The sequence below is a fragment of the Pleuronectes platessa genome, chromosome 18 (genome assembly GCF_947347685.1).
Source record: "Pleuronectes platessa chromosome 18, fPlePla1.1, whole genome shotgun sequence".
NCBI lineage: Eukaryota > Metazoa > Chordata > Actinopteri > Pleuronectiformes > Pleuronectidae > Pleuronectes > Pleuronectes platessa.
This window is the reverse complement of record NC_070643.1, coordinates 7,613,910-7,627,234: the sequence shown is the minus strand read 5'-3', so window position 1 is coordinate 7,627,234 and position 13,325 is coordinate 7,613,910. Positions and strand designations below refer to the sequence as shown.

At 44.3% G+C, this 13,325-nt stretch overlaps 1 protein-coding gene across 3 annotated transcripts in view; it reads left to right on the top strand.

Annotated features, from left to right (window-relative positions):
- LOC128461205 (growth factor receptor-bound protein 10) overlaps nucleotides 1–13,325 on the top strand; it is a 45,737-nt gene that overhangs the window by 20,450 nt on the left and 11,962 nt on the right. The window contains exons 1-3 of one of the 3 annotated variants that reach the window (XM_053446016.1): nucleotides 6,959–7,749; nucleotides 9,120–9,276; nucleotides 11,868–11,983. In XM_053446016.1, coding sequence (XP_053301991.1) covers nucleotides 7,705–7,749; nucleotides 9,120–9,276; nucleotides 11,868–11,983 — 318 coding nt within the window. In that variant the 5' untranslated portion in view covers nucleotides 6,959–7,704. The other 2 variants (XM_053446015.1, XM_053446014.1) reach the window with 2 other exon arrangements.

The window sequence follows — 13,325 nt, the reverse complement described above, 5'->3', positions numbered from 1 at the left end:
TTCTGGAAGGGATACACAGCTTACTGTACATTATGAAACAGTAAAACTGTTTGTGACATGACAGGTTTCTATGGTCTGCGTTGCCTTTGATATGAAAAATGGAATTGTCCTCAGGGTATTCTGAACGGGCTTCTATAAAGACATAACAGGATGGTGCTCTCCATAATATTTTTAGGGAACAACTAATTTAATGGTAAATGACATTTTATTCTTCAATAATCTTTCTGGAAGATGCAGAGCTATTTCAGTAGTCTGATTTGTAATTAATGCTCAACTGTGGTAGTCTCACACCACACCGTTCAGTCATGTTACCCCAGCTCACTAGGTTAGGGTTAGGTTAGGTTTAGGTCAGGTCCTGCCGGTCATCTCTTGGCAAACGGGTTTGTTTTGGTATCAAGACTGCAGCTGTAATGCAACTCCTGCTTGTATTCGTGGCCTGAGAGGCAGTGTTACGTACATCAGGGGCGGCAGGGAGCCCCAGTGGTTCCAGAGAACATCTCTCAACCATAGTGCTCAGGCTCAAGCCCACTGGGTTGGCACACATCCATTCTGCTTAATTAGATCTGAGCAAGACTCTGAAACCCTTCCACCACTGGGTTCGCTGCTCTCTAGCTGAGTTTGACCTTTAACCTCCCTGTGGATGAAGGTAAGGGAAAAAAGAAAAAAAAGGATGTGAAAAAGTCAGTTTCTCATGGTTTGTTATACAGTGTATAATCTGATTATTAAAAAAAAGTAAGAGATTATGGGGAAAGATTAATACTCGTGTTTACATTCTGAAGCTCTTTTTTATTCATGTCAGAGTTTGTCAGTTGTTCTGCCATTTGAAATAACTTTCTAAATATAACAGCTATTGGATCAGCTGCCTCATAATGTTGTATTGACATTCATGGTCCCCAGGGGATCACTTATGATTATTTTGGAGATCCTCAGATTTTACTTCTACTTCAACTATGAGTTGGACATGTTTTCACAGCTATTGGATGGATTGCCTGATGGTGATCATATGCTTGAGTATTAATACATTTTGTTCATCCCTCTTTTGATGTTTGAGTGTCATCATCAGGCCCAATTAAAAACAATTTGCACAGTTGCCTCTCCTGTTTTACTTTGTGCTGAACTAATAGTAAAAAGACATTATCATTGGTCTATTTTGTGCAAAATGTTCTGAACATAGTTATAACCACTAAGCAGCCCATTAACATTGTGCTGGTGAGCATGTTAGCATTTAGCTCAATGCACTGCTGTGCTTATGTGGCTTTAATGTGAGCATAGACGCTTGTTTTCAGATTCTTTGATGTCTAATTCAAGCCTTGAGCCTAACGTTGTGATGGTATCGTCAAATTTTTCATTTTGCAATGCTTGAAATGACTGGACGCTTTGTTGTCTTCGAGCCAGTTTGTGTGTGTGTGAGCATACTGAACCTCACACTTAGAGAAATTGTCCTTTACTTTCCCCAAGTTAACTCCTGTCGGTTGTTTTTTCAGTTATCATACTGTAAATAGCATAACATGGAAAATACTAGTTTGTTACGGTCATTATGTTAACTTTAGGTGCTAATTGCATTTTTCAGTTTCCAATAGTACATTAAAACGTCACTACATCTCAGCTCACATATAAATGTTACGTGCTTATAATTCAGCCTTGTAGCAAAATAAGACATGATGTTCTGCAGCAGTGTCTTAAAAACTAACTTAACACTCAGGCAGTGAGCACTCTGGGTTTAGGACTCCCACCTCCTTCCCCTTATCTGCGGTCAGCTGATGTGCTTCTGCACGCTATGGTCTGCTGACCCACTGCAATCAGATCAAGTACATGTAAGTTTGTGTGCAAAGATGGCAGAGAAAGCCTGTTCAACATTGTAAGCTTATAATGTCATGGATATGTAAGCTCCATTGTTAGGCAGACAGTGGCTTGCAGTTCTTCCTCACTCAGATCAAGATACTTTACTTTAGAATTAAATGTAATCACTTACCTGGGAAGAATCCCCAAAAGCAGAGAAGCACAAGTCTCTGAGTAAACGACTTAGTGTGTGAGTGCTTGTGTGTTTGTTATGAAGATTTACAAGACTTTTGAATTGCTGCCATGCGATAAATGGTTTTCATGCCGTGGCAATGTGATGACGCAAGCTTGTAATTTCCCAGGGAGGATTTGCTTGTTTGACACAGCAGCAACATTCACAGCAGCAACGTCATTGTGTACACTGAATATCTCATTGGAAACAAATCTGAAATTTCAGTAAAATAAATAGTGTTCCTGAGATCGCTGGTGGAGACACACAGGAGGGGGCACTTGTCTGGGGTGATCTGATCTGAAGCTGGAGGTCAGTTCACACCTGGCGTTGTACTCCATGTGTTTACAGTGACCACCTGTGATCGGAGCTCAGGTCACTGCTCTGAATGCAAATATTCACTCAGATCCCTTCTGTTTGCAGAGATCATCAAATGTGTCTGAGAGGGACTGTCAGATTTTAAAAGACAAATTGTTGTGCTTCTTATGCCTTGTCAACACTACTTCAATTTTAATTTAACTGATACGTTTTAACTGACTCAGTTTAAAAAAAATTAAATCTCTACCCACACAACATTGTTTAAAAAAAATCGTCTGTCCAGACGGGAACACAATAACGACTTCAAACGCTCAGACAAGCATGCCGGGCCAGTAGGTGGCGATCAGCGAGGCTCAAGTAATATCTGGTGAGGCATATGCCTGAACGATGGTAATCTGGTGCAGTGATGCCATATTTAGCTGCTCGTAAGTAAACCTAGCAGTGCTTACCAGACATAGAGAAATCAGTGTATAGTTGTTGTTGTTTCTGGCGCATGTTCATTACACTATGTATCAGTGCGTATGCAGGAAGTAAGCTGTGACATCATCGTTTCCCGTACGCTCAGATTTGTACAGAAGGACAAGGATAGAGATGTGTGGATGGGATCTTTGCACGTTGAGATATATCACTGTGTAAACTTCTCTGCCAAAACAATTTGATTTCAATTTGTTTGGTATCTGGCTCATTATCAAACCTACGAGTGATATTTAAACATGAGGAGATTCCTAGAAGTGAATGCTCTGTGTCAGGCAGTCGGCCGATGGGACTTTGTCTGAATGTGTGTACATGTTTATCTGTGTGTTTGTGTATGTGGGACGGTGGCGTGTCAGTGTTGGGTCGTGGGAAGGTGGGGAGGTGAGCCACTCAGTGAGGCTTTGTGGTGGCGCTCCAGAGAGGTGAAATTGAGTTTGGCCTGTCTGCAGAGCTAATCAGCTCTGTCTGGCCTGAAACCCGAACCACTCACAGACATGAAAGAGGACTGATACTGTAATAGACCAGGGTGGGAAGTCACCAGCAACCAGCATTCAAATGCTGACATTAGATATGGGTGCGTTAGTCTACTGGAGCAGCCTCTGCCAGACAGCCTGCCATCATTAGGAGATCCGTAGAAGCTTGTATGATATTAACTGCAGGGTAATGTGGAAATTTGCCTTTGGTTTCACCATAAGACGACTTCATAAAAACCTAAAAATACAAAGTACTACACTGTGAATACATCATCCCAACAAACACATACAACAACGCATCAATCAGCATTCACATTCTTGAAAATGCAAATCACAATACACAAATCTACGCTTCTTTCACATCAGCCCTAATCAGAGGACTAATCAGGAATTGACAGACAACCTCATCATTGATGGGGAACGAGTTAAAAAAGAAAAGCTGTTTATGGAGAATCACCTTCAACAAGTGACATCATAAGATCAAACAAATCAATAAAAACAAAAAGAAGGTCTTATGTGACCAATAGTCCACATAGGTCTGTTTGCTATTCTCAGATGAGGTAGCAACTAGAGAGTCCACACTTCTCTGTGTAGAATCTCTGCGTGTGAATGAGAGGCTAAAATGCAGAGAATGTTAGTTCTGCAAAATATCCACTTAAATATGTATCCTCCAAGGAAAAGCAAGGACCAGGATTGAAGGCACAATAATGAAGGTGAAGATGTAGCACAGGAAGGTGATTCGGAACAACTACCAGTCCTTTTAGAAGTTGTGTGAATTTCTCATCAAACAGGAGAGAATAATGTGGCAAGTGCCACCAGAGAGCCGCTGCAAACCCTGAGGAAGCAGCTGTGAAAACACTCCCCTTTGCTCAGCGGGCATCACAGCTGGATACAGAATCTGTGTGCCCCTACGTAAAGAGGATACATCAGTTCTGCAGAGCAGGAGCGCCCTGGAGTTACACAGCCTGAGATACTTCTTTGAACCTGATCTTCACACAGAAGCACTTGGCACATTCCTGGATGGATGCTCGATCCGAATAAAAAGATATGTCCAACAAGGCATTGTTGTTGTTGGTGGTGCTTCTGATGATCTCACTCATCTGTGACTGTAAAAACAAAGTACAGGAAAGGACTTGTTGCTGGGCCTGATCTCTGCCTGAAGCTAATGTAGCTTTGCAGCTACATAAACTTTATTATTAGATGAGGTGAGGCTAATGCAAAGCAGTGTTACCCAACATGCGATTCGTATATCCAGTACATTTAGATAAGAAGTTTTCAGGTTGTCCCACAGAGACAGGATGACATATTGTGCTAATGATTTAATGCATGGGCTTGAGTGAGAATGGGCGTGCCGTTAAACGCCTTAAATATCTCACGACAATGAGCCCAGCTCTGATGGACTGGGATAACCTCAATGGACTGGTTTGGCCTCATGTTGGGCATAGTGGAATTTGATGTATTCGCGTTTTATTATGCATATTGTCAGTTCTGTAGGCCCATGTTCATATGGAATTTTTCATTGGAGAATCTGCTGAGTTAGAGAATCGGGAAAAAATAACAGACTTTGACAACAGAGGGAATCGTCACCCCTGAGGTTTTTGGTTTGCACCGTGTGCCCCTGACTCGGCACAGAACAGCAAACAAAAGCTGTGCCTCAATTCTGGGGTTGCGTCCTTCGTGGGCTTCGTAGACTGCAAAGGCTGAACCGGAATGAGACGGTCTGGCCTACAGAGGATTTTTCATGATTGGCGTCTCCAGCTTGCCCCACCCTTATGCTGTCGCCTAGCAACAGAGCTGAAGTTGGAGAAAGTTTTAATGGCCCTTGGTTTTTACCATGTGTACCGTTAGCTGTTCAGTTGTGACACTCAAGCATTGGACATCCCGTGCTTGCCGGCGCCATTATCTCTTTGAGAAACCGTTCCGTCACTGAAGCACATAGCCCAAAGCACGAAGGGCTCCACCTGTTGGAGCCTTTGTTTCCCCGGGATGGAGGGACATTTGAAATGGGACAGCTTAGTCACGCCACTGTGATGCATCTGGTTTCAAATGCAGCCTTCGAAGTATGCAGCTTCTGAATAGAGACACAATGGCTAATGGCTAGCGGGTAAATGTAGTGGCACACGTGTTAGGGGTCAGTTGAAAGCTAAACAGATCTGAGATGAGCAGGAAATATATAACTGCATTTATCAGCCTGCACAACAAATCCTCTCTTACTGCAATATAGTCTCATATAAGTCTAACCTGCCCCCCCATAGTGTGAATGAATCAACGTTTGCTTTTACAATCTGCGGGCCGACTGGAAGAGATCTGCTCTGGCTTAAAACAACCAGATCCCTTGTGTGTTTGTGTATGTTAGATGGCATACTTACGAGTGTGTGTGTGTGTGTGTGTGTGTGTGTTAGCATATAGCCTGATAGGTTTAGGGGCCCATAAACCTCTTGGTCAAGTGGGCCTGACCCTGGCGCAGATTATTGTGTTTGACCTCTGACCCTGTACAAACTCTGCCTGTGTGTGTGTATATGTGTGTGTGTGCTTTTGTGTGTTTGTATATACAAACACGCACAAACATGTATATATGCAGGTGTCTGTCCATGACCCTTCAATCCAATATGCTACAACTCTAAGCCCTTTTTGTGTGCGTGTCTGTGTGTGTTTGTGTGGGGACTGTACTTTTCCACCACTCACCCTCCTCTGTTAGAGAGAAAGAGAGGGAAGTAGGGGAGGGGTAGAAATACACCGAGATGCGTTCAATTTCATCATGCAAAGGGGTGTATAACTTTTTAGGGTCCAGAAACAGTTGTTGAAAAGTTACATGAACACATGCTAATGTAAACAGAAAAAAAGAAAGACAAGAATTCTGCTGGCTCCACATGTCACACAATGTGAGCTAGGTATCTCTTGCTGTATAGCCAGCCATTCTTTCACATGTGCTCATCACGTACCAGAACATGCATTATACGCATAAACACACGAACACACAAGTAAACACACTCAATAAGAGCCGGTGCTCCCCAGATGGCTGCAAAAGTGCCGCCTGAGACTGCAGGAAAAATTCGAACAGCATTGTCAAAAGAAAAAAAACCTGCTGGAGTTGATTGTCAGAGTTTACATTTTGTCTTCCTCTTTTGAGTGTGTGTGTGTGTGTGTGTGTGTGTGTGTGTGTGTGTGTATGTGTGTGTGTGTGGCTCACAGTTCTCATGCACATTGTATTAGGGGCCAGCTGGGTTGGCCTGCACGCTACACATGAGCCTGATTATGACTCAGTATTGCATTACTGACATTCCTCCATAGCTCTCCCTCTTTTCTCTTTCTCCATTCCGCTCCCCCCCTCCCTCCTCTTCCTTTATCTCTATCTCTCTTTCTCTCTCGCTCTCTCTCTCTCTCTCTCTCTCTCTCTCTCTGTGTCTACCTCTCCCGAGGCTGGCCAGATTTGCTGAGCAACCACCTCCCCCCTATCCCTACCTTCCTCCCTCCCTCCCTACCCCTCCCTTGACCCCCTCAGCAAAGCCCAAACGCCCGACACGTGATCCACACAGCTCCAGATCAAATCACCGCACCATTTTCTCTCTTTCTTTGTTTTTTTTTTGTTGCGAAGACTTTCAACTGCCTCCTTTTTGGGAACCTCGAAGCCATCAGTGTGCGTTACACATGTTGATCTGGTCCTAACACTCTCTCATAGTATTTCACATACAGCTGAGGAGGAGGAGAAAGAGGAAGAGGAAGAGGATAAGCGGGAGGGAGAGGGTAGAAATTGAAACCGTCAAGCGGCTCAAAGAAAATGTCAGTGGATGCATAAGAATAAGGTGTGTGTGTGTGTGTGTGTGTGTGACTATGTGTGTGTTCAGTGATTGGCTTTGTAGTTTGAGCTCGTTCTTTCCATCCGTGTGTGTGTGAGTGGGCGTGTTTTAGGGAGAGGGACTGTTACTTTTTCTGTGGCGCCGTTAGTAGAAGAAATTTGACCTTGCAATTTTTTTTGGAGGGATGAGGGGATTTGAACGCAACCTGGAAGATAAAGAGTGCAAAGTACGTGACAGGTAGCAGCTCACCGTTTTCAAAAATCCCACACTGGGTTAATCCAGTGTGAGGAGGAGAAGGAGGGGAGGTGGGGGAGGAGCGGTGGCGGCGGCGGCTCACCACTCCTCGCAGCTCAACCTTTATGCTGCCCGGCAAAAGGAAGAAGGGGCAGCGCTGTCTCTCTTTTTCGCTCTGTCTGTCTCTCTCTCCCTCAGTCTGTCTCTCTTTTGCTCTTGTCCTTCCTCTGTCACTTCCTCCCTCCTCCCCCCTCTCCCCTCTCTTGCATTCTCCTTGCCGATCTGTCCCTCCCTCTCTCTCTCCCTCTCTTCCTGACTTCCTTCCCTCCCTCCCTTCCCTCCCCTCCCTCTCTCCCTCGCTCTGTCTCACTGTGTCACTGGAGAGCGTCTCAGTGTGAAAATGCCATCCTGCTCTCCAGACTGTTGCCTCTTTCAGGCTGTGGAGGTAAGAGGCTGTGCGTGCGTTTTTTTTCTTGGTATCTGTGCGCGTGTGTAGATGTGTGTGTGGTTACCAGTTTGCAACGTTGAGGACATTTGCATTTTCCGTCTGTGATGTTTATGAAACTTTTCTCAAACAAAGCTCATGCGCCATGAATTTACTTTTTTTTGTCACGGGGGCGTGTTGGAAGAGGAGAGGGAGTCTTCTGGCTTTGCAGGGGTAGCGAGCGATGTGACGTTGTTTCTTGTTGCATTCAGAGTCTTCGGGTCGCCCGCTTGTGCTTCTGCGGTTTTGTGCCATGTCCTAGGCGACTAGCGTTGTTGATGTGTCTTGCGTGTTTCGATTTTTCGGTGCCATTGTTCAACTTAATTTTACTTCTGTCCATCCTTCCGGGCCCTCGCCAAACACCAGCTTCGTGTCTCGTTTCGTTTTTGGTGGTTTAGTGTAAAGTGCGGAGCAGCAGAATCCCTGCTGTGGACAGAAGATGTTAAGTACATGGCGGTGTGAGAGCACACAGAAAAACATACATGCACATACAATGTGTCTCTATATATGGAATAGAAGTGCAGTCGTCCTTGTGGTTTGCGGCCACTTTCCGGTGTTCGTTTTCTCATATTTATTTGTGTTTTGTGTATTATGCTGCATGTGAGAGCGAGCTCACTATGGTGTTTGTGAATCTGCTCTTACAGTGGTGTCAAGCAGCTGGTCTGTGGTTATCTGTGCAGCAGCACACTGTGAAAAGGCAAAATTGTTCCCGTCTCAAATGTTGCTTTGGGCACTTGGCCTTAAAATGGTTCAAAATGGCGCAATAATGGAAGTTGCTCCGTCTTTGAACTACACTCGTCGCCTGTTCCCAGTGGGGATATTTTTAGTGACAAAACGCATGTCTAAATCCACTGTGTTATTTCAATGTCCAAGTGTGAATGTGTGGTTTCTACTTTCTTCACGGTGATTATGCCTGCATGTGACAAAAAAAAACGTGTCATTGTGGGTTGTCCGCAAGCAATGTTACATGCGTATTCGTGGATGTGCGTGTGAGTAAGTTTGGTTGCACTGTGGACAAAAGGCTAGAGCTGAGAGTGCAGCCGTCGACCTATCCTGGACGTCAGCCTTACTTTTTTTTAAGCACTTCCCCATGTTGGATGACAGAGCAAAGTAAAGAGGAGTTTTTAAGTGTGGACTTGACAAAGCACCTGGTGATGGAGGTAAATGTAACTCTAGATCTGCTCCATTCTTCATTTTCTCTACCCATTCGAATTCCCGAAAGCAACTCGGGACCGGTCACGCCTTCTCATTGTTACAAGGCTTTTTTTCTTTCAAAAGATTACCTTTGCAGCTTTATCTTCACATTGCCATCATTACTCCTGTGTTTTTAGATAGTGAAGGTGTGGAGCGAAGATGGGGCCGGAAAAGTCGTGGAGATCCCAGCAGACATGACGGCCAGAGATGTCTGCCAGCTCCTGGTCTACAAGAGCCACTGTCTGGACGACAACGCCTGGACGCTGGTGGAGCACCACCCTATCCTCGGCCTTGGTAACGATGCCTGTGTGTGTGTTTGCGTGTGTACATGCGTCCAGGTGTGATGTGATGATGTTGGGAAAAGGTTAGGCAGCAGGGTAACTTCAGGTCACGCTGAATCGGTCACAATATCAGTCTTATTTTCCTGAAGAACACACATATTTTATCCCCTTTTCCATAAAAAACTCATCTTGTGCATGATTTTGTGCCACAAACATTTGATGCATACCATGAAAATGTGTCCGGATTGTGTATATCAGCCTTTTGGAAGTGAAAGCTAAAAGATCGGTCAAATTAGCTACATCCCAGTATATTTGGCTGAATATTTAGGAGTATCTTTATTGGGGGTTTTCTGCAGGTGGGTTTCAGTCTTGTATGTTTGTGTGTGTGTCTGTGTCTATACCCCTTTTGTGGGTCTCTGCATGGGTGGGGATACTCTCTTGTGTGTACCCTCAGTGTGTATGTTCATCTGAGCATGGCATAAGTGCTTTTATGCTTTCTATACTGTTCGGGGAGGGAGGTGTGCTGGTCATAGGATTAATTATTTTCCATGTTCTGCTCACATGCCTGTTTCTTTCTGAATAACTCACTTTGGAAAAAAGTAAGAAAAAAAAGGTATTGTGCTTTGCCTCTTTACTTTTGCCGTGCCTCTGACTGGGGCTCTATTTTTCTCCGGGTCTTTATTCTCTGTGAGGCTTTCCTACAGCTGAGTTGTATTTTTAGAGTCAAAGGATCACTTTGTGTTTTGCTGCTTGATCTGCGTTTCTGGAAAAAAGTGCATCGGAGAGATGGAATGTGAGGTGAGGAGAGGGAGGGAGGGAAAAGAGAGGGAGTGCGAGAGAGAGATGGAGAAAGAGAGGAGAGAAGGAAGGAGGGAGGGGGGTAGCAGAGAGGTCTGGACTAAAGCGTCATACCAGCGCAGCAAGGAACCAATGGTGACTCTCCGTCGGACGAGCCCCTAGTCTTGCCAGCCAATCAATCTCTCCTCAACTCTCCACAGGAAATTCCCCTGATTGCAGCCAGCATGCGCGCACACACGCGCACACGCACACACACGTGCACACACACACACACAGACACAGCCCAGACACTTCCACCACTAAATACAGAGAGGGTACTTTTAGTTTTAGTCAAAACATTGTCAACACTTTCTCCAAAATGTGCGTATGGGTTTGCTTTGCCTCCGAATAGCAAGACTACGTGGGTTCATTTGGAAGGGCGAATTAGTGCTAAATCCTGCTCGCTATCATTTTGTGTGTGTGTCTGCAGAACTGGAACATCCTGTCATTATCAATTTCTAATCGGCCTCACTGAGATTATATGTCCTCAATTTCAAGAAAGAGTGTAACACACACACACATGCACACTCACACAGATACACAGAAAGTGAGCGGGCCTCTGTGGTGCACAGTAAGCAGGTTAGGTCTGTGTGAGCCCTTAATGTGTGGTTGTGTGTTTGTCTGTGGCTTGTACTTTGCTTATGGCTTCGCTGCTCTAAGCAATCAGCCCTAATCCATGACATCATCTTCCTGCAATGAGCCCCCCCCTCCCCTCGCCATCTCATACCACGTTTCCTCTCCACCATCAGCCCCCCTAACCCCCCCCACCACCACCACCCCCGCCTGATTCACAGTGCTTCTTCTTTTCACAGCCCCTCCTCATTTAACCTGCTACTCTCTCTCGTCTCCTAGTAACAGGCGATTTTTTCTTGCTGTGTCATTGTTTAACCACTGATGTTGTGGTAAATAAAGAAGTCGGTGAGACTACACCCTCAAGTTACTGATTGTTTTTAAAGGACAACTACGATAATCATCTTATATCTATTTTCAATAAAGCATTTGGTTATCCTTAATTTCAATCATTATGCATTTAAGGCATGTACTGCTAACTGTGACTCTGCGATAAGACTAAGAAAAGGCAGCAAACTATATTTCCCTATCAGAAGATTTAAAGCATAAATCATTTCCAAGTTGTACCCATTTCCACTCATAGTACGCAAATGTATCTGTTCAGTTTAAACAGATTTTCATTGCAATTTCATGTTTTGACACAACGAAAAGTTGTTGTTCTCTCCTTTCAGAGGACACTGTTCAAAACAGTTTATAGTAGACAAGGTCCAATTGAGACGAGGACATTTCAGAATATACTTTCAGCATTAGAAAGTGAACAGAGAAATGAAGAGAAAGGAAATGCAAAATAATCGTGACCTCAAAACGTAGGTACGTACCTAATCGTGACCTCAAACCGTGACCTAGAAACTGAGGTGCAGAACATAACTAACAATGTACTAAAAACTAAGGAACGTACTGTACCTAACGTTGACATCAAAACTAAAGTAACTACATAAGCTAAGGTAAGTACCAAAATGTGACCTCAAAACTAAGTTGTGTACCGAACCCTAACGTCATAACTCGGGTATGTACTGAACCGTGATCTCAAACTAAGGTACCATGACTATCGTGTATCGTTACACCTTATATATATATATATATATATATATATATATATATATATATATATGCATGTACACTAACTCTGTCCTTGAGGGCAGCTCAAAGGCGACAGAGCTCAGGTGACTAACTGTCTGTGTGTGTGTCGTCATACAGAAAGGTGTCTGGAAGACCATGAGCTGGTGGTTCAGGTTCAAGCCTCCATGACCAGCGACAGTAAATTCCTCTTCAGGAAGAACTATGCCAAATATGAATTCTTCAGGAACCCTCTGGTGAGTCTCTCACATCTTTCAAATGACCTTTCAGTGACTTCGTCAGTATGACACGCACACGCACACCCACACACAGCCTTGATATATTTTTTTAATTGGAGCTACTAATGGTGCTCTACATAAAGTTGATGCTGATGAAAATGCCTTAAATAAAGTGCCACTTCAAAGATAGGGTAGGTCATTTGTTTCTGAAAGACGTTTTAGCGAATTTGTTGAAATCCTCTCATTGCTCTGATAGCCATCAATAAACAAAGTTAGAGTCTCCAGCTGGAGAGAAATACACCGCTGAAGTAGAGATGATAGTCCGCAGTTCTTTTTAAGTGTAGCCTATTGCTTGATTTTCCTGTATTATCAAATCTAGCTTTAATGAAAAATGTCTCATATCACCCAGGAAGATACATGAACGTGATCCCCAAATATCACAGCAATTCTGCCATTGAAACCTTTCACTCTAGACCACAAATGTTGACATCTAGTTTAAAAGCAGGAGATCACCAGAGTCAGGATCCAGCCTCTTGGGACCATGAATGTCTGCACGGAACTCGACATCAAGCTCCATACAGTACATTTGTGATACACAGATCAATTCTATAGCAAATACATTTCGTATGCCTCATGAAGACTCATTGCTAGTCATATTATGTAAGAGCCCACATCATTCTAACTTTGTACACAAAGCTCTCTTTGTGCCATCTCTCAATATTTTTGGGTCTTCTCTGGTCACAGTTCCTATCTTCCATCTGCAGATGTACGAGCTGTGGCTCAGTCTATTTTTACACTCAGTCTGACTCTTTCTGGGTGCGATGGTGAGCTACAATATAAAATGCAAAGCTGTTCATCGTTTTAAGGACACAGACCTGCCTCTGAGAGCCAGTGTCAGAGGCAGCCAGATTGCGTGGCATCTTCTGCTGATGTGGAGTCAGCGTGGGGCTCTGCTGTTATGCGCTGGCCGCGTATACAGGGACATTATTGCCGTGGTGATTTAGGTGTGTGTCAGAACCAGCAGGTGACCTCAGCTCTGTGGTAATGAGTACAGTAAAACACCAGAGTGCTGGCCGCGGCCTGTCAATCACGCTAAGAGTAGCGCTGCTGGCTGAAGGGGATTACATCAGTGGGTGAGATCATACTGCATCCACTCCCAGGCTGGAGTGCCCTCTCTCTCTCTCCCCCACCACTTTGCTGCTGAGTCCTCATGTGCTCATCTCTCACACACACACACACACACACACACACACACACACACACACACACACACACACACACACACACACACACACACACACACACACACACACACACACACACACACACACACACACACACACAGAGAGAAAGATACATA